Genomic DNA, 22,308 nt, shown 5'->3' with positions numbered 1-22,308 from the left:
ATACGGTAACTCTTCAGAAAGAGGCTGCAGCCTCTTCTGGTTCCAGATGATAGTATGTGTGCTATCTGAACTTAGGGTTTTTATTAGATACAATATTCCAAGCCAAGGCTATATTGCATTTGGGATCACATAATATTCACTTATCATGAACGCTTATTAAGAATACACCTTAATACTGAATATTCAAATATTAAAAATAACGAGACTGAAAGTTTTGCAAGAGTTTAGGTTCAGTAGTTAGAATATGAGGTACAAAAAATAGCCATTGTCATAGCTAGAGAATATGGTTCTTAAAAATATACTAAATTATACTAAAACATAAGTAACCTAACTTCACATGTTTTATCTTAGCAACAGAAGAATCTTGAAGGATATGTGGGGTTTGCAAATCTCCCCAATCAAGTTTATAGAAAATCTGTCAAGAGAGGATTTGAATTCACACTTATGGTAGTAGGTAAGACACTTTTCTAATTCCTTTATTTAAACTTAAGATTTGTTTATAAATCTGCATTATAAGTAGATACTCATACTGGTAGAGTATTTATTTTATCTTCTAAAAGCCACTGCTTGATGGTCATTGCTGTAATTTAGAACAGTAAATAATAAAATCTGGCATTGACATTTGCAAACACAGTCCATGTTTAAAGAATAGAAGCTTACTCTTGTTTTATTTAGCAAATAATAAGAGACATTCAGTTTCTGATGGCAACTTGATTAACAAGCTATGCTTTCTGACATTTAAAATGTACCCTGAAGGATAGTCAATATAGTTATGTAACTATTCAGCACTGCTCTTCAGAAATGGTATGAAGAATTGTTTGTCATTAGGCTTCAGTAATTATTAGTATGTATTTAATATTACAAATTATAAATGAGTTCAAGTAAACAAAGGGTAGGATTTGATACAGATGAAAATAGGATTTAAAGGATTTGAAAAAAAAATGCATATACATTTGCATAGTAAGTTCTTAGCTATGGTATTGTATAAAATAAACCTAGGAATTAATTTATATGGTATTGTATAAAATAAACTTAGGAATTAATTTATACCAGTGATCCCCAACCTTTCCGGTTTTGTGGATCGGTGGCGTGGAGACGGAAAGGGAATGGTTATGCACGAGCAGCAAGTTAGCATGTGCGCAGTTTCATTTATGTGAAGGCGGGCACATGTGCCCACCACTCACACAAATAGAGCTGTGAACGTGTGCTTACCCACCCATTTCCACAACCCGGCTCCAAAGGGGCCAAGGCCCAATAGTGGGCCGGAGATTGGGGAACCCTGATTTATAGTACATAAATTATTAATTGTAGAAGAATATGTAAGGAGTCAAGAGGAGTAAGAGAGACAGTATACACTGTAATATGTATTATTTTTGTCTATATTCATTAAATTCTTGTAAGTTTCAGCATTACTTCTTCTGATCATTGCAAAGGCATCTACATGAAAATTCATGCAAAATGTTTTATGATTGTTACCCCCTTTGCAATGCGCCCAGTCACATGATCAAAATTTGGACACTTTGTAGTATACCTGCCCTTACAATTCTGGAGGCACCACATTCCCTGCCTATATCTACCCTCATCTCAGCCACCTGCCTGTCTCACTAGAAACAGGCTGCCATAGCCCTGTAGGAGTTAGCGTCCTCACTGGCTACTTCTCCTTACCCCACCATGCTAAGTAGGCCTGGGCCCACCCCACAGTATCCAGGAAGTCCAGGCTCTTTCCTGCCCCACCACACTCAGGTCCGCTTACCTTTGACTTTTTCTGTAACTGCTAACAGGTATACCCAGCCTTTGCAAGATGCATTAGCTAATGCAGTTTTCTGAAGGCTAGGAATGCTTTTTCTAGCCTTCAGAAAAATGGTGTTTGCTAGCTTTCTGGCTAGAACATTAGTAAACAGAATTTTTTTGAAGGCTAGAAAGCGCCTTTTTGCCTTTAGAAAGATTTCATTTGCTAGCTTCCTAGCTGCACCTCACTTAGGCTAGGTTCATCTATCAGCAGCTGCAGAAAAATGTAAAGGAGTAGGTGCCTCTGGGAGTGGTGGGGCAGGTAGGGGACCTAGGCGTCTCCGGCAGAGTAGAGCAAGATTAGGGTCTGGACCTCCTGGTTATGATGGGGTGGGAAGAAGGGCTGGGTCTCCTAGACTCTGCAGTTTCCATGCCTGGTGAGTACCAGGCTTCCCAGTTCTTCTGGCACCCCTGCTCAGTCATTTAATGCAGGGCTCCTCAACCTTGGCAACTTTAAGACTTGTGGACTTCGCTGGCTGAGGAATTCTGGGAGTTGAAGTGCACAAGTCTTAAAGTTGTCAAGGTTGAGGAGACCTGATTTAATGATCACAATTGGAAAAGTTGAAATTGAAGGACTGAGATTCTGGCCCCAGTTGCAGTCATGAGTTTGAGGACTATTTCTACTAATTTTTATTTTACTGTATTCTAAAAGATACATTCTCTAAGGTTTTTGGGCACTTTTATCTGAACTATCTTCCAGTTTGGAACAGTGTAATTTTAGAAGTATATTTTGCTGTAATTTTATATTTCTCTGGAAACTATATTATGTTTTTTGGATTAAAATTAGGCCAGCTTTAATTTATTTATATTTTTGTAAAAGTTTTAATGACTTTTTACAATAACAACCTTAGTGCCTGGTATACAGTTTGTTGTCTTGATTTTTTTTAGGAAAAATATACAATCAATAATAGCTAATTAACAGTTAATAATTAATTTTTATATTTCCATAATTAGTATATCAGTTAATAATATATTTCCTTGATCTTCTCTTCTCCCAGTAGTATTCTCCTTCTTCAACATTAAACAAATATAATTTTTGATATTTGATATTTCATAATTTTTGACATTTGATATTTTGATATTTGATATATAAATGATTAAATCTCAACATTTTCTATATTTATACCAATAATAGCATCCATATATAGCATTATTTTTCTTAACATATTATTTTCGTAAAAGTCATTGATTCACCATGTATCTTATTTTCATAAATCTTGTTTAAGCTCAATTTCTCCTTAATATTCAAACAATTTTTATCAATAATAATTTTCTCAGTAATTAACATCTAAATATCCAAATTTTTCATTTAAATATATCATTCCAGTATTTCATATTACATATATCATAGAAATATTATACTACTTATCGGTCATAACATCTACCTATAACATCTTTTCTAATCAATTTATATTTCATTTCTATTTGTAAAAATTTATTTGTTAAATCACTATATATCCTTTTTTCAAAGTTCTTATTAAGCCTAATTTCCCCTCAATATTTCAATCATTCCTTAATCCTAAATCTTTTCAAACTTAATTTATCTTTAAAATTTTAAACTTTTCCCTCACTTACATCATCCCAGTATTTTTACATTTTGTATCTTATCAAAAATACTATATTACTTATATCTCTTATCCCACTTATTCTAAAGCCCCTTTATAGCCAAAATTATTTATTTATTTAGCCGTATTCAAACAAGTGTTTGCTCGTATAATATTCCTCAGGGTCTTGCAGAAGAACAGGGTGGAACAACAACTGATGGCCTTCTTTTACCGGTCTACTATAGAAAGCGTCCTCTCACACTGTATTGTAATTTGGTATGCTGGCTTGACAGCCGCGGATAGGAAGATACTACAGAGGGTGGTAAGCACAGCACAAAACATCATAGAATGTCCCCGGATACCACTGGATGACATTGCCAGGGCCCGCTGCCTTGGAGGAGTGAGGAAAATTCTCAGACGACTCACACCCTAGTCGGTACCTCTTTACTTTCCTACCATCGGGTAGGAGATACAGAAGTATAGCCAGCCGCACCAACAGGCTGAAGGAACAGTTTCTGTCCATGGGCTGTCAGGCTCCTGAATGGGTAATAACTCGGGGCCGGCACGTTGTGCAATTAGCTCACATGGTGTAACAAGTTGGTGGGTTTGTTGTCACTGAGTTGTGGGGGGGAGGCACGAAGGGAGTTTCAGCCAATCTCACTGTACACATGTTGTTGTTGTTAGCTGCGAAGTCGTGTCCGACCCATCGCGACCCTATGGACAACGTTCCTCCAGGCCTTCCTGTCCTCTACCATCTTCTGGAGTCCATTTAAGCTCATGCCTACTGCTTCAGTGACTCCATCCAGCCACCTCATTCTCTGTCGTCCCCTTCTTCTATTGCCCTCGATCTTTCCCAGCATTAGGCTCTTCTCCAGTGAGTCCTTCCTTCTCAATTAGGTGGCCAAAGTATTTGAGTTTTAGCTTCAGGATCTGGCCTTCTAAAGAGCAGTCAGGATTGATCTCCTCTAGGACTGACCGGTTTGATCGCCTTGCAGTCCAAGTGACTCGCAGGAGTCTTCTCCAGCACCATAGTTCAAAGGCCTCAATTCTTTGGCGCTCAGCCTTTCTTATGGTCCAACTTTCACTGCCATACATTGCAACTGGGAAGACCATAGCCTTGACTATACGCACTTTTGTTGACAGGGTGATGTCTCTGCTTTTTAGTGTGCTGTCTAGATTTGCCATGGCTTTTCTCCCCAGGAGCAAGCGTCTTTTAATTTCTTGGCTACAGTCCCCATCTGCAGTGATCTTGGAGCCCAGGAAAATAAAATCTGTCACTACTTCCCCATCTATTTGCCAGGAATTGAGAGGGCCAGATGCCATGATCTTGGTTTTCTTAATGTTAAGTTTCAACCCAAGTTTTGCACCCATCTGGTGGGGTGAGTCAAGTCTGTTAAGTCCATCTCTGGCCTTCTTCCTTTGCCAAATAGTTTTCCAAATTAATATTTTCAACTTGTTAAACAGTTCTTCAAAATGAAAAAGGTCTTCTGCAGTCACAACATAAGCCTAAGATTGAAAATCAGGCTTATCAGATGTTATATTTTTTCTATCCTGCTTTATGGAGTAAAGAGTTGGTCTCTAACAGAAGGCCACCTGAAGATACTAGAAGCATTTGAAATGTGGATTTACAGGCGGCTGTTACATATAAGCTGGGTTGACAAGATCAGAAAAGAGGAGGTGATAAGCCGCCTGGGAAAGCCAAGGGAAATAATCAGAACGATTAAAAAAATGAAAGTTAGAATATTTTGGACATGTGATGCAACACCCAGAAAAATACTGCATACTCCATTTAATCCTCCAGGGAAAAATTGAAGGCAAATGAGGTCCAGGCAGAAGAAGAACATCATGGCTTCAAAATCTAAGGGACTGGTTTGGACAAAACTCAGCAGCACTTTTTCGTGCAGCTCCTGATAAAAACAGGATCGCCAACATGATCGCCAACGTCCAATAATGGATATGGCACAAGAAGAAGAAACAGTTCTTGTATTTTTGTAGTTGTTGTTAGGAGTAGATGATACATAGTACGTACAATGTATGCCCTTTGTCTCCCAAACAGTGATTCTCCTAGCAGTTTCCATTTTGTTAAGTCTTCTTTCTTCTCAGGTTTATTTTGATGTTCTAATGCATAAGGTATCTTTTCCATATTTATTGTTGTACCCAATTCTTGTAAGTTTTTTCTTGTTTGTATTAAGTTATAATTCCCTTTGTTTGTGGCTTTGCCAATTAAGTCATTTTTTTCTGGTTTACATTCTGTTATCTGATTTGTTTGTTCATTCTTTGGGTGTTTTTGTAAATTTAACTTAGAAGTATATTCATTTATGTTATCAAAGTTGTGTTTAATCTTGTTTAAAGCTATTGTGATCTGTCGTAGCATTGCATAAATTTCCTCTTGGAAAATACTTGTCTTATCTTGGAATGTTGCTTCTAAAGGTCTTTGATCTTTCAGGCTGAGTCCTTCAGGAATAGATACTAAGTGTGGTTTTCTATCATTTTTTGATGAATATGTCAAATCCATGTTGTCTCCCCCTTTTGAGTAATCCGTCATGAGTGCCATAGTCTCTATAGTTAGCCTTGTCAAGCCGGCCAAAACTCAAAATCCAAACAGTCCAATTTTGTATAGCTCTTGTCTTTATATATAATTTTTATAATCCACTGTATTTTTAATTGTCATGGTTTCAGTAAATTCAATGTTTTTTAAAAACAAGTTTTATTGATTTTCCAGTTTAAAAACTATATATTTAGAAAGCATCATGGTACCCGGGTAATCATCAATTGAATAATAGAATTTTCAATACATAGTTCAGGTTACATTATCATAGCATCCTTCTCTATTTCCCTTAACATTCAACGCAACGTTTAGAAATTTAAACTAACGAATTTCTAAGAATAGCATGGTCAATTAAAGAAAAAATTTATCAGTCAATTTCAAAGAAATATATCCATGTCCTGTTATTAAATTTTATCTAATTTTGCTATTAATTATAGTATTCAAATTTAACCTTTAACATCCCAAATAGTATTCACAACCCAAATTCCCTTACTTTATTACATCAAAGATTGTAACGTCTAACATACACAGAATAGTTAAGTGGCTAGACTCTGCCTAAGAAACATTGTCTATTTGATATCCTAATACATCACAAATTACCAATAGGACAACTTATATTTATCAGTCTATTTCTACTTATACATAACAAAATTTTTTTTTTATTGAAAAGTTTTAACATACAATTTTTCCCTTATAAAATCCCCCCTCCCCCACCCTTCTCCCTCCCCCCCCTTCCTCCCCCCCTCCCCCCCGACTTCCCAGAGCTAAATACAAGGTATATATAAAAAAAACAATCATAAACAACCATATACTAACAACCATAAACTCTAAAATCTATCACTCTCTAGCTTATATAGGATAAAACAAACCTTAGTAATATTAAATATATATAAAAAAAACTAATATAGAAAAAGAAACAAAGAAAGAAGCCTTATTCAAATATAAAACTTCTTAACCCTATACTTATTCTGGATAAACTCAAACCATTCTCTCCCTTCCATAATATAGCGTTCCTGCAAGTAATCTAAATAGGCCGAAATCTTCGCCATTTCAACCAAGTCGGAAACCTCTAAAGCCCACTCTTCTATGGTCGGCAGTTCCTCTTTCCAGTACTAACCTATCAAAAGTCTTGCTGCCGTAATTAAATTCAACATCAACTTAGTATGTTCCACCAGACTTTTATCCAAAAAGCCTTGACCTTTTTACAAGTCCACCATATATGAAAATATATTACGTCTTCCTCACCGCACCTCCAACATTTAGGCTAATGATTCAGATACATACTTAGCTTTGTAAAATCTAAATACCATCTATAAAACATTTTGTAAAAATTCTCTCTTAGATTTCAAACTTGTTTAAATTTTACATTCCTCACCCAACTCTTTTCCCACCTCCCACTACTTGGCTGTAAGTACGTTGTGAAAGTTCCATAGACTTCTGCTGTTCTTGTTCTTTTATCTTTTTTGATCGTTTTAAAGCAGCACGCGTCACCCTCTGTTCTCTGGGATCATCCAAAAGTGTTATAACTTGATCTCCTCCAGCACCATTCTCCTCTGTCTGTCCATCTTCAGCCTCTTGATGTTCTCCTTCTCCAGATCCCTTTGCAGCTTCCAGAAGTGTTAATGGGGTTGCTTTTAAAACATTATTGTAAAAATCACGCGCTTGCATCACAGTAACCAGACGGTACCTTTTACCTTCATGCATCACCATCAACCCAGCTGGGATCTCCCATCTGAACCTTATATCTCGTTGCTTGAGCTCTTGCACAAGAAATGTAAAATCCTTCCTTCTCCTTAAAATCTTTGGAGGAATTTCTTTTAGAACCAGAACTTCTTGATCAGCAATCATGACTTTAGTATCATAGGCAGCTTGTATAACTTCATCTCTAATTTCCCTTTTTGCAAAATAAACCACCACATCTCTAGGCAACTTTCTCTGTCTAGCAATCCATGAATTCACACGAAACACTTTATCCATGCCTCCTTTTATTTCGGATGCTGGCTGATTCAATACCACTTCAAGAGCCTCAGAAACCAGCTGCTTTAGATCTTCCTTAATATTCTCCTTTAAACCTCTGATTCTAATGGCAAACTGCATCTGGAAATATTGAGCAAGACTCAAGTCTCTATCCATTTTATCTCTTAAATCTTCATTCTCCAGTACTTTTGCTTCTAATATGGCATTCTTTTGAGTCAAATCTTCCACTTTTTCATCCAAATCTTCCACACATTCAGCCACTTTATACACTGAAGACAAAATGTCTACCTTCATCACCCTAAACTTCTGTTCCATCCTCTCCTCCATTCTCTCCTCCAACTTCTTCAATTTCTCCTCCATCTGTGCAAATTTATCACCAATTGATTGATTAATTGATTCCAAAAGTACCTGGGCATGTTTATCCAAAGCATCTCGTAAATCCTTCGGTGTCAATACATCAGGAGGATGCAACGCCTGTAATGAGGATTGTTGCACCGGAGAAGATCCACCACTCCGAAGAGTTTTAGGGGGAGGTTTAGCCGCCATCTTTAACTTTCAATTGTGACGCACTTTCACTTAAAGTTTAAAAAAGTCCATCAAGCTTGAGAGTAAAATAAAATAATCCTCTTCACCTTTTCCTCTTGTACCGCTCTGCCTGCTCCTTTTAATCCATAGTCCTTCCTTCAGGCAGGGGTGGTCGCAGACGCCTGGCTCTGCTCCATGAAATCAGGAGCAGAGGGGCTGGCCAGCTGGGAGCGACCCAGGCTACGGGGGAGTTCAATCCTTCAGCCGCCCAAGCTGCAAGCTCAGGCGGCCCCGGAGAACTCGACCCCTACCTGGGGCCTCACCCCCTCCTCTTCTCCCGAGGAGGGGGCTTCAAATTCGCCCGAACAGCTGATCGGCGCTGTTTCGGGCGAAAATCACTCAGCTGAGCCGCGGGCAGCCCGGGAAGGCTGTCTCCGGCGCCGCGCAGCCACCGGAAGCCCCCAAAATTTTAACATCAAACATAGGGTCCATAAGCCAAATTTCCATTATGTCAATATATAGATTATAATGTTTGAAATAAGCCTTATAAATACTTAAACACATACTAATTCTATCTCGTAAAAATTTTCTATTTCAGATCCTAATGAATCACTGATTGCTAACAAAATGGCCTATAATGATTCTCTAGGCACTCATTTTTTTAAATCTAACTCTAGGTTTCTTTTTTTGCCAATCAGGTTTCCAAACCAAAGCTTTTAGATTGCCAAATAGGTCTTCCTTCGCTCTCATGTGTATTATTTGCACCAGAGGGGGCCATCCAACCATCAGTAATACACAAAGGTTAAACCATTTATAGTCATTATATTGTTGCCCTGTTGCTTCTACTCTCATTATTTGCTCTAATATCTCTTATCCGCAATTCAGTCTGGATTCTTCTTCCATCTGAGTTCGTCTGTTTGGAGTAGAAAATCTTATCCGGTTTTATAGTTGTTAGTTGACTGTCCAGGGTTTCCGTTGTCTTGGTTTGTCTTCGGCATCCTCTTTGTTGGCATCTCTGTCTTTCGCGTAGTATACTTCTGGAATTGTAGGCTCTTTAGAAAAGGTCAAAAGTTGAGTATTAAGCTTTTCCATAGTTTGTTGTTGGTCTTTAGGGTTGTCTGTCGTAATAGTTCCTTGTACTTTTAAAATTGTAGGTTCTTTGAGTGGAGTCAAATTTTGGATATTAGTTTTTCCAGTACCTTGTTGTGTATATTTCTCTGTCTCAATAGTAGTTGCTTTCAATTTTGTTATATTCTGAATTGTGAATTCTTTGGTTGGAGTCTGGGTTTCAGTTAGTGAATTAGTGTTAGCACCTAAATTTTTCAGTCTGTGACTTTATAGATTGTTTCGAGTATAAGCTTATGATCAAGTGAGGTTTGTGGCTGATCAGTCTCCATTTTGTAGTAATTATAGATAGTCCCTGGTGGAGGCTAATTTTCAAGCAAAAGTCAGTAAGTTTCCACCTCCACACATTTAGGCTAAATTGATCTCCAGCTGTTTCATGTTTTTATCTTAATGCCAAGGTGAGTTCCAAAGTATAGACAAGTTTGTTTGCCAATAATATTCACTTGCTGTATCAGGCTTGGCCACTAGATGTCCCCAGAGTACGTAAAATCCCTTTCAGACAAAGTAGATTTTATTAATTTTGAGTCTTTTTATTTATTTCTTTTTTTTTTGTCCCCCTTTTTAATCAAATAGGTAGAATAGTCCATTTCTGTGAGTTTAGGAATTTTGGCCCAAAAATAGAAAGGCAGTAAATCCAATTAATTAGTATTATTTAGTTCCAGGATATTTCCCCCTGTCCCAATGTAGACAGACACCGCCCTCTCCTCGCAAGGGGAAACAAATTCAGGAAGCTTTTAGCAGGAAAAGGTAGACAATTAGGAAAAGAAGAAGGCAGTTCTCAGCCAGTTTTCAATTCCTTTCAAGTGCTTTGTTGTAATTTTGGCTTTGGCAGGAAACGGCTGAAACGATGGGCCATGGGAGTGGCCGATCGTTTTTCATCAGTTTGGATAATTCTACCGCTGACCGGAGAGTCCTCTCTCTCGCTCATCACCTTTCCGGGGCAACTTTCGACCCTTTACAGGGGCTCCCCGGCAAAGAAATCCAGATGACATGGGGAGCGTTCCCCTCACATCTCTGGCCGTGCCGCGATCCGGAACCGGAAACCTGTAAAATGAATGTTTTATAACAATTCTTTCTGGAATCAATTTCAACCAGTCAGAATTGCAATTCAATTCTGAATTGCAATTCAATTACTTCCATCCTGTAACTTCCCCTTCCAAAGATTAGTCATAGATCAAAGTTTTTCTGTAAACAGTTCATAAATTTAGACCACAGTCGTATTTCTTTTCCTTCAGACACTTTTCAATCTTATAGCTGGCCCAGTGTACAATCTCTTCTTTGTTCCCTGGCAACTATCTTCTTAAAGGTTATCAGAGTTCACGGAAACAGATTTTTCTGTGTCTGGGTTGTCTTTAATACTGTATGCTATATTCTAATTGTCCACTAGATGTCAGCAAATATTTGTTTTCCAGCTCTTTCAGACAAGAAATTACTCTTATTTTTTTTATATAATTTCATCAAAATCCTTTAGAATATAACCTTAACAGTTTGTTTTAGTTTCTAAATTTGATCAGATTGTAGTATTTTGAATTTAATATCAATATGTTTCTTTCCTCCTTAAAGGATAATTTGCTGCTTCCGTCTATGGGGGAATGGGAATGTAGTCTCCTCCCCTCACTTTTGGAGGTTTTCTTGCTTTGGGGATCTTTTCCAATTTCAACCACGCTGTAAACCATTGTTCTGGCGAGTGCTCTTGGACTTCGGCTGCAGGTAGCTTGGGCTAGATGCTAACATGTGGCTAGCCTTTCTCCTGTCGGGTCAGAGGGCTTCCCCCGGATCAAAACGGAATGACCGCCACCGTTCCATGATCAGCGGGGTGCCCCTCTTCCTTTGCCACTTTTCCAGGGTGACTTCATACCCATTTAGGGTCCCCTGGCAGGACGAAAACAGCCACAGGATGTGGAGTTTCACAATCCCGTGGCCATGTTCTACGGCGCAAAAACCAGAAGTCAGCTCGGCTTTAATTCTTGAGCATCCTCATTAGTAATACCTTTTGTTCAGCATTTTCATACATTTCATTTATTTTGCTCAAATTGCTGCTTTCAATTTCATCCAAAGGCAGATGTTTTATTTTTATATTTTAATTTTTCTGAAAAAATGACATATTTTCTTTGCTTCAGAAATTCTTTAAGAATTAAGGTTAAAAAAAGTCAGGATAAAAGAGAACTCTAGTCTGGTATTATATATTTGTTTTTTTAATTGGAATTCCTGGTAATTTGCTGTGTTTTAATAAAGGTATACCTATGTCCTGCTGTAAAGTTCCAATTAGAGAATAAATTTACTGGACTAATACAATTTTAGATTTGTTGTCTTAAAGATCCCCATAATCTTTGGGATGTCACATAATATCCTAAGTCGTAATATGGTTTCTTGGTTTGTATCTTTACATGTAATATGTGAATCCAAATATTGTTGGGTTTCACATGTGTTGTAGCTTATCTTACATGAGTTCTGATCTCTTTTGTGGGATTCCTTCAAAGCACCAGCACTTTCACTAAAAAGCAGTGCCTTCAGGTTTCAGCTCATTTTCCTTCTTGGAAAATTCAGAACCTCCAGAAACTTCACCTTGAATAAGTAAGGTGTAATTGAATTAATTAAGTAAGGCTAATACATGTGGAGCAGGTGGTGCCAAGCTATAAAGAATTTGATAAATAAAAATCAGCAGTTGTGTGTTTTAATTTACATAAAAGGTATTGCATTCTGAACTAGATGTAGTTTGGAGTACAAGTATGATGTAGTTTCTGAGTACAAGTAATTCCCTAACTTTTGATTGTAATGGAGCTTGTCTATTACAGTTGTAAGTCATGATGGTCGTAAAGTGGGTCACTCATGTAACTGACCCAATTTTACATTCTTTTTTTGTGGCGGTTGTTAAGGGAATCTGATTAACCCATTGTTTGCTATGATGTGTTTTTGCCAAAAACTGGAAATAAACACCAGTTTTCAGTAGAAACATTATAAATTTCAGTGACATGACTGTGGTTCACTGTAAACAGCCATAAATTCGGCCAGTTGTTGAGTGCCCAAAATATTGTCACATGATTGCAAGGGAGGGTCGCCATTGGAACTTTGGAATAGGGTTGTACATATGTTTGGGAGAGGGTCTGTATAAGTTTGACCAGTTATAAATTGGGGACTGACTACCTATAGTCTTTAAAGGCAAACCCATATTAGATACATTGCAATAGTATGAGGAGTAATAATGTGAGTTGTTATAGCCAAATCTTCCAGAAGTAGATAAGGCTGCAATCACCTTATCAAAGCTTAACAAAGACTGTTCTATCAGTGGTTTCCAGAAGTACACCCAAATCATGAACCTTCTTCACAGGAAATGCAAGCCTTTCCAGAGCTAACAACAGTGTTCATAGAGATCTGCAATGAACAAACAGCAATCCCATCTTGCTTGGGTTTAATGTTATTCTCACTCAGATCCTTACAACCTCCAAGCACTGGGATAAGATTGGTATTCCCTCTTCTGCCTGGGGTAATGATGTAAAAGCTGCATATCACCAGTGTATTGATGATATACCCCAAATTATTGGATTACCTCTTTCAATGGTTCATATAAATCTCAAAAAGCAGCAGAGACAGGATTAAGTCCGGCCATTGTGTAAAGCAGGAACTACTGGGCTGACTTCTCATCCCTAGTACTATAGATCAGGGGTGTCAAACTCAATTTCATTGAGGGCCGCATCAGCATTGCGGTTGCCCTCAAGGGGCCTGGTGGGTGTGGCATGGGTGGGCGTGGCCTACTGGGTGGGTGTGGCTAGAGTGGGTATGGCCTACTGGGTGGGCGTGGCCAGCTCTACATCGTTGGCATCAAGGGTGCTTATGGGGGCCTGGGCAGGAGTGGGACAGATCTGAGGGTCTCTGGGCCAGGGCCAAGGCAGTGGGGGCCGTTCCCTCACTGTTTCCAGGATGGCTTCGCGGGCCGCATGAAACCACTTCGCGGGCCGGATCCAGCCCCCGGGCCTTGTGTTTGACACGTCTGCTATAGATTGAACTCATACTGAGGAAAGAATGGAACTATTGCAAAACAGTCATTAATCTCCTGCAGAGGGTTTAGTATGATTCCATAATAAAAGATACTGAAAGCCACAGTCCAGAAGAACCAAGAGAAATGACTACCTACATCCAGATCTTGATATAGGTCATCATAGACAATAACCATATCAACCTTACCCGGTAGACCAGACAGGAAAGACAACCAGATAAATTAATTCTAGTTCATTGTAAAGCTATATTAATAGATTCTTGCAAGTCTGAAAAATACCATTTTCCTGCTATTACCTATACAATTTAGGAAGGATTATTCTGAGCCTCTTGCTCTGCCCATGGTGAACTGTAGGTGATGCTGTCTCTTATCAGATTGTTCCCTAATTAATCTTTTTGCCACATCTCCAGGGTCTTTTCCACATACCATTATAGACCAGTTCCATCTTAGTCCCATATTTGGGTCTGGGAGAGGATCCAAATTTCTATGGGCACTATATAATTGATTCTTTACCATTATCTCAATAACATTTCTCCAAAAGGGAAGGTTGTAGACCAGCCAATAGTTATCTAATACCACTGGATATAACCTGTTCGAATCATCTCCTCCAAGATTGCAGGCGGTTCCCTTTACTATAGGGAAACATTGACAATACCCTGCCTTCAGATCTGCATCTTACATCTGTGAAAAACTCTCAAAACCCAAGTTACTGGTAGATAATCTAGACAATTCTCTCTATTTGGAACCCAATGACTAATATAATTTTGGTTCATGCAGGAAAAAGTCATGAGCCAGTTATGAAGAGTTCCTTACATCATTGACTTTCAAAAGTTTATTTGTGGTTTATTGATCATATTTTAACGGTGTATTTATTGGCATATGATATATAGCATTTAACTATCTTCTGCTATATTAAATTTGGTTTTCTGTGAGGGCTAATGCAAGCACTGTACTAAAATAAAAAGTATAGTATTCCTAAGTATAATAAAACTTGTAGAATAGGATATTTCAGCCATAGGTGAAGATCTTGTATTTCCACATAGCATTCCTTTGATCAAATGTTTAGAGTGGATGATTAAAGGAACATGCCCAAATAAAAGCATTAGCAGTTTGTGGTTATAGAATTCCTTTCTCCATTAATCTTTGTGCAAATTTTGGGGTTTAATTTTATTACAGATCAGTTGATTTGAAGAAAAACACCTTTTAATTTTCCTCAGATTACTCCATTGAAATAAAGGATTCACTGTATTTAATCAGCTAATTCCTAAACACATTCCTAAGTATTAATTAACCACATAGGAATTTGTCAGGCACTTGTTAGTTCTGTATGCAGCTGTGTAAATGGCTATAGGTATTTAATCTAAGATGATACATGCTTATGTCTGCTTATTGTTAACTTGGAAAAACCCAGAAAAAATTGGAAAGGGGAATGGTTTATCACTTTTTCTCTAAATATTTTTTCAGTCTTTTTCCCCCAAAATATACTGGAATAGAAATCTGAATTTTCCGTCTCATAAAATAATTAAATTGTTTTTGAGATAACTATGTATTTCACATAATACTTGCAAGTGATTGGTATTTAAATAAAAATATTTATATTGTTAGATAATTGTAGTTCTGTAGTTCTTATATACAAGGGACGCGGTGGCTCAGTGGGTTAGGACGCTGAGCTTGTCGATCGGAAGGTCGGCAGTTTGGCGGGTCGAATCCCGAGTGCCGCGTAGCAGAGTGAGCGCCTGTTACTCGTCCCAGCTTCTGCCCACCTAGCAGTTCGAAAGCACGTAAAAATGCAAGTAGAAAAATAGGGACCGCTACGGTGGGAAGGTAACAGCGTTCCGTGCGCCTTTGGCGTCTAGTCATGCCGGCCACATGACCACGGAGACGTCCTCGGACAAGCGCTGGCTCTTCGGCTATGAAACGGAGATGAGCACCGGCCCCTAGAGTTGGAAACGACTAGCACGCATGTGCGGGGGAACCTTTACCTTACCTTACCTTAGTTCTTATATATTGTAAACTTATACGATTTAGTTCTGAATCTTAAATTTGAAATTTAGTTCTTTTTCAGATTGCACCACACTATAGTATGAGCAGACATTCTCAATATATGGGCAACTGTCCTATATCTGTACGAAATTATCAATCTTGCCAGTCATCCAAAATAATATGAGTATTTTCTGATATAAAGTCCTGCTGGGTTGTGAAGGAGGAGAGAGAGGAAGAATGGCAAATAAAAGAGGATTGGTCGCTTTAATTCCTGACTGTTTTTCTCCTAACCCAAATTCAGCCTTCAACAGATTATTTTGGGAATGTGCTCGTGATCAGAAAAAGTTGTCAATTCTTGTATAAGAGAATGTGACAGAAATTAATTCATTTATAAATGCATATAGTAGATCAGTTTCAAGAATGTGCCAGATTATGAAGCTCAATGTGGAAGTTTGAATCTGTGGAAGCAATCGCTTATTTCATAAATTGAAACACTGAAAATGCAGAATGTAAATGCCTAATCAAAATACCTTGTTCTTTTAGAAGCTTATTCTACTTGAGAAGAATAATAAAGCACATTAAACATTCACTTGTAGTGTTTTTTGTAGTCTATTACTTGGACAGATGTTATATATTTACTAATCCTTTGATAACTAAGTACTGCATATTTTTGCAGTTTTTAGCTAATTCTAAATATATAGAGAAGACTGAAATCATACAAAAATATCTTTTTTGTAAAAGCATGTTTTATTTTGGGACTTTATCTTTACCTGATTTTTCATCTGACACACTTAGGGTATGATTAAGATTAGATGATTATGATTAGGATAGCCTTCCTCTCTGTTCAGTGTAGAAATGTATTACAGCAGTATAACACCATTGTAATGAGGAAACAAATGATCCTTAAATGAGGATTATTTGTAAATGTAAAAATTCATTTAAATTTCTGATTCACTATTTTTCAACTTCAGCAATTTTTAAGATATGTGATCTTCAACTTCCATACATTTTTAACTTTCTAAGACTGGGAAAAAGTGTTTAAAAACTTATCATTCATGTCTTTATACAAATAGAGATAACTGTGACCAGAGAGAGAATACTCAAAGAAATTATTTTGAGTTGTGAATCATTAAACTTTTTTTAACATTTAAAAATCGGTCACAAGCTCTATTTTTAGATGTTAAATCTTAAATATTTGAATGAAACTCTTCCCTGCAAGAAAATCATATTAAGAATTTTATGCATATTGTTTTTTATTTTAAACCTGCAAAATAAATAATAGTTATGAACACTGCAAAATAACATGAATTATGTATTAAAATGAAATGACATTGAAACATATCCTATTGAGGTGTCATGTGATAATTCTAATTGTATTTTTGTTTTTTGATAGGTGAATCTGGATTGGGAAAATCAACATTAATCAACTCATTATTCCTGACAGACCTGTATTCTCCAGAATACCCAGGACCTTCACATAGAATTAAAAAGACTGTACAGGTTTGCATGAAAAAGTATACCTTCTATTACATTTTTATATGCTAAATTGAAATAGAAATACTTTAATTTTATTTATTTCAATTATTTTTTTAAAAATGTTCATTAACCAAAATTTTCTGAGCAGTTGTCAATAAAACAGACTAAAACATACAGTCAGAGTATGCTAAAATCAAACCAAATAAAAATATATAAATTAAGCTGCAGCCTAATATTCATTCAAAAACTAAGAATTAAAATACAGTTAAAAGTCAATTAAAAAGCTTGGGAAAATAGAAAAATGCTAAAATGATGCTAATGTGAATATCAGTTGAGTTTTTCTGGTGAGGGAATTCCATGAATTCCAATCTAATACATTTTTCAGCACTGATTCAACACATTGACCACCTCATCTGTGTAGATGAAAAAGCAACTGCCTTGCTTAGCGATATAGGTTACAGTCCCAATTGTCATAAGTCAAGGACTACCTGTAAAAACTTGACTATTGAACCTGACTAGAGAAGTAGTGGTGTTTGTTAACATTAATGTCTGGAGAGGTTGTTGGTTCCCAGTCAAGAAGGGAGAAGAAAAGTCTGTAGTGGCTTCCCTTTATATAAAATCCAAGATGGGGAGAAGGGAGATTGCTGTCATTGGTGGAACTCTGGTCTCTGGGGAAGGACTGGGCAGAAGATCCTTGCCTCAATAAAGGAGATCTGCTGACCAGATCCAGGAGGAGTTAAATCACACTAAGCACGCGGTGGCTCAGTGGGTTAGGACACTGAGCTTGTTGATCAGAAGGTCAGCAGTTTGGCGGGTCGAATCCTGAGTGCCACATAACAGAGTGAGCACCTGTTACTCGTCCCAGCTTCTGCCAACCTAGCAGTTCGAAAGCATGTAAAAATGCAAGTAAAAAAATAGGGACCACTACGGTGGGAAGGTAACAGCGTTCCATGTGCCTTTGGCGTCTAGTCATGCCGGCCACATGACCACAGAGATGTCCTCAGACAAGCGCTGGCTCTTTGGCTTCGAAACGGAGATGAGCACCGGCCCCTAGAGTTGGAAGCGACTAGCACGCATGTGCAGGGGAACCTTTACCTTTAAGCACACACTAAGCTGTAAATCCAGTATATTCCATTCTCTTCATTCCCTCTTGAGAAGCCTAAAAACCCAGAAAAGGAGACAGAATGAAGCAGTAGGCAAGAGTGGAGGAGAAACATAAGACTAAGCCTGGCACCAGAGTCTTGCTGTATATATCTGTTCTAAATGCCTATTGTAAATAACTTCATAGTATATTGTAAAAATGCATAAAAGCCTCCACTCTCTTGTTTTTCTATGTCAGTTGTCATCCTTGCAAACAAAAAGCAATTCTAAAAGAGCCCAATCACACTGTGATAAAGTCCTAAAGAATGCTGAAACTGGTATATCTCCAGGGTTACTGTTATAATGATCACAAAGTTGTAGTCTGAATTTCAACAATATATGGTATGAGTATCTTGAGATGTACTAGCTAAATTCAAAAAAAGAGTGGCACTTTTTACCATGCTTCAAAGTATATTTTGTTTTTTTTAATTATTTAATTATATAGACCAATAGATGATGGATAGTCCTAAAAAACATGGATATTCAAGACCACTTCACATGTTGCTGAGAATTTTTTTGTTGACTGGAAAGCAATAGTTAGAATGGGATGTAGAATAATAAATTGTTTCTCCACTTAACATATGTGGGATAATAAAGACTGGATGAGAAAATAAATTGGAATTGTATCTCGGATATGCTAATACTATCACATGGATAGAAGTGAGGAAGAATTGTCTTGTTGAAGATAAAAAAAGAGTGTGCCATAAGATTATGTCAGCAGGCAGAGCCATCCCGATGCTCAAACATTCATAAGGATGACAACTGAAAACTATGAAATAAGAGATATCAGTGCTTGAAAGAAAGACTACAAGATAGGTAGTTATACTATATACACTGCAGAAATATCAAACTTAACATAATAATTTAAGGCCATAATATTTCCATCTATAAAGTATGCCTGTGAAAGCTGGATCATCAGAAAGACTAAATGAATTAATGTTGTTATCACAATGTAAGCATGAATTTAAAATAATTTAAATTACTGACAGACAACCCTAATAAATGTTATTTGTCAAGATTACAAAGACTTAGAAGTGACTGAGGAAAAATTGCTATTGCATTTAGTCTACTAATCTTATTGTTATAACTTATTTGACTAGAATAATATTACTGTTTTCAGTTTCTTTATAGCTACCTTGAAATAACATTTTATCAGTTTTCTATGATATGTAACTTTTATTGATATTAATAATTACCATGTTTAATATTAATGATTTGTAATTATGTAAATTTTAGCTTTAAGAATTTTTGAATTCTGTGCTAGAAATGTAAAGTTTAATTATCTTGTTAATAGTTGAAATACTTAGACTATTTTAGATTATCTTAGGTTGTGCATAGAAGAATTCACATTTTTATACTTTAAATGTGTTTTGGGTTAAAATTAAATCACTTTAAATATCTCTGCTTCCCGTGAAACAGAAATAACAGAAAGCTGTTCATAAAATACGTCAAATAGACATCTTCTAAAGGATAAGACAACTTTAAAATTACAAATCTGATGTGGCCTGTGAATCTGGTCCATGTGATCTATTTAAATAGAGTGCATGGGAAAATAACCTTTTGCATTCCAAGATTGGAGCTAATTTATTTTTCCTAAATCCCCATGGATAGTTCCAAAACTAAATAGGATTCATTTGAACTTGTAATGGGGGTTGATGCTATTTACAATAGTTTTCTGGCTGTCTTCCACAAAGTAGTACATTATGAGAATTTGACCATGTAGGGTTATAGAATTTTTTTAAAGAAAAGACAAAATTGACCAGACAGAATGTACATAGAATGAATTCAGCTTGAACATTTACTGTATATTATATTCAGAGCATATATTCTTGAAGCTAAGTCTTAGAGGTTGTAAATTAAGAATGCTAATTGTAGAGGAAATACAATCATCATCAACAACAATATATTTATTAAAGCCAAAGCCAGCAGCTTAAAATAAAATATAATGTATCTAAGTAATGATGTAGTACAAAATAAAAACACTAATGTAAATTGAGGTGTATTGGTCTTTCTGCTTCCTTTTTGATCGTCTATGCAGAAGTTGGTTATTTCTGTGTATCTGTTGATGGCTGATTTGTCCGAATGTCATCTCAGAAAGCATCAACAGACTTTTACAACAACATGACCTAATTGTAGCACATGAACCAACTAAAGGTCTCCAAAACATCCCAAGTAAACAAACAAAAAAAAACACCAGCCCCAGAAGAAAAAATAAGAATGATCCACATTATGGAGTGCAAGACTGAAACAGCTACTATATAGGATAATAAACATGCAGAAGGCTAACAGCGCATCTGTGAACACCAGCTAGGAGTCAGAATACATGATGAAAAGTCCTTAATTTCATAACACATGAACAAATCTTGTCATAGTTTCAACTGGGAAACCGTGAGCATCCTTGACCAAGCCAACTCTAAAAATACTAGAGAATTATTTCCTCAGAAAATCAGCCACCAACAAGGATATGGAGATAAACAAAATCTATGTACCATTCAAAGGGGACAATCAAAAGCAAAAAGGATACAGAAAGACTGAAACATCTGCACATCAGCAAACAAACCCAGATAACAGAAATTAACACTAAGATTAATACCAGACAAACAATCAAGTAAAGAATACCCCTGTCAAGGAGCTATCAACTCAGACAAACAAGCTAATAGTACACAACAGCCTGTTCAAGAAACCATTAAGAACACTCACATCAACAGTGACAGGGCAAGCCAAAAAATAGAAAAAATCTGATTCTCTTCTAGCACTGATGATGTCCTCTAGTTGGGTAATAAGATGTCTGCAAGAAAACCACTAAGCTCAAAGCACCAAGGACTCCATAATTCAACTCTGAGTTATAAATATTCTCTTGTATCATCAGCACCACAGATGCTTAACTCGAAAATTTCCCAAACAACTTCTATTTGTCCTGCAGGAATTAGGGGAAAACATCTTTAATGTGTGAATGAAGGTGAAAAAACAAAAAGATTATAAGTTAAAAGCCAAAGTGTTAAGCAAAGGCATTGAAAACCTATCTCAGTTTTGGTTTGTGCTGTTAAACCATGTATTTTTTAAATTGTAAAACATTTTTTCTAGAGTTGGAAAAACAAATTGAACAAAGAAATGTGAACAGAAAAATACATGACTTAGATTCTCAACTGACATGACCAGAAATCTACATATAGGATACTTTTTCAAGAGGAAAATAAAAAGCATTTTTGTTCTGTATTTTTCTTGCGTATTCATTCAGCCTCTCTTGAAGAGTTGGGAGGATGCTTTTCATCAATGCTTCATCCTCTCCTCCACTGAATCAAAGTTTTTTCCCTGAATCAAAAGAATTACTCAATTTATAGAAGAGCAGTTTGGCATACATAACTAATAAAACTCATTTATGATCATAATTTAAGCAACATTTTTAGGATCAGTTGTACTACCGTAATTTTTTTAAATCTAAAATTATTATATTCAAAGTTTTTAATTAGCAAAGAATTTAATATTTAACATACATACATTATCTTTCTAAAATTTTCAGGTTGAACAGTCTAAGGTTCTAATTAAAGAAGGCGGTGTGCAGTTGCTACTAACAATAGTTGATACGCCAGGATTTGGTGATGCAGTGGATAATAGCAATTGGTAAGTATACATTCTAATATTAGTAATGGCTATTATCTTGCAAAATTTGCATATATTTAAAGTAAAATCAGTTTTTTCTTTGTATGGCACTTTTTTGGCTGTTCTGTTGGCCAGAAATGACAGAAAACATAATTTTCCAGATGTAGTTATCCAACTCTCTTGTTTCTCTATGATTAGCTCAGAGATAAATATTGTTTGGTTATTACTGAGAAAAGTCAAAAAACTAAGTACCACTAATACTATGAGATAAATTTTCTGATGTCAAGAATATGACTTTGGTTATTATATAAAAATATTTTAATATTAATGTGGCAAATAAATATTTCATCTGTTAATTATTGTAGATAATTAACAATAAATGAACTTTGATAAAGACTATTTACCAAATAGCTTTGGGAAGTATGTTTTGTGTTCCTTCATACCATTTCTATGACCCTTTCTTTTACTACTAAATCTTCTGCTTGTTGCTCGTGTTTCATCTATAAGAATGGGCATTGCTTTTCTCGTAGAGCAATCTAACTAAATTTCTTTAGGAAAATTATATTTGTAATGTCATTTTTAATATCAAAAGTACAACTTGTACTAAT

At 36.4% G+C, this 22,308-nt stretch overlaps 1 protein-coding gene across 3 annotated transcripts in view; it reads left to right on the top strand.

Annotated features, from left to right (window-relative positions):
- Positions 1-357: 357 nt before the first annotated feature.
- The window catches only part of SEPTIN7 (septin 7), a 53,032-nt gene continuing 31,081 nt past the window's right edge, over positions 358-22,308 (top strand). For all 3 annotated transcript variants that reach the window (XM_083378308.1, XM_083378307.1, XM_083378306.1), the window contains exons 1-3: positions 358-454; positions 16,878-16,984; positions 21,621-21,721. In XM_083378308.1, coding sequence (XP_083234434.1) covers positions 445-454; positions 16,878-16,984; positions 21,621-21,721 — 218 coding nt within the window. In that variant the 5' untranslated portion in view covers positions 358-444. The remainder of the gene's footprint in view (positions 455-16,877; positions 16,985-21,620; positions 21,722-22,308) is intronic.

This window comes from Vipera ursinii, assembly GCF_947247035.1.
Source record: "Vipera ursinii genome assembly, chromosome: Z".
Taxonomy (NCBI): domain Eukaryota; kingdom Metazoa; phylum Chordata; class Lepidosauria; order Squamata; family Viperidae; genus Vipera; species Vipera ursinii.
Note: the sequence above shows the minus strand (reverse complement) of the source record. Positions and strands in the feature narration are given on the sequence as shown.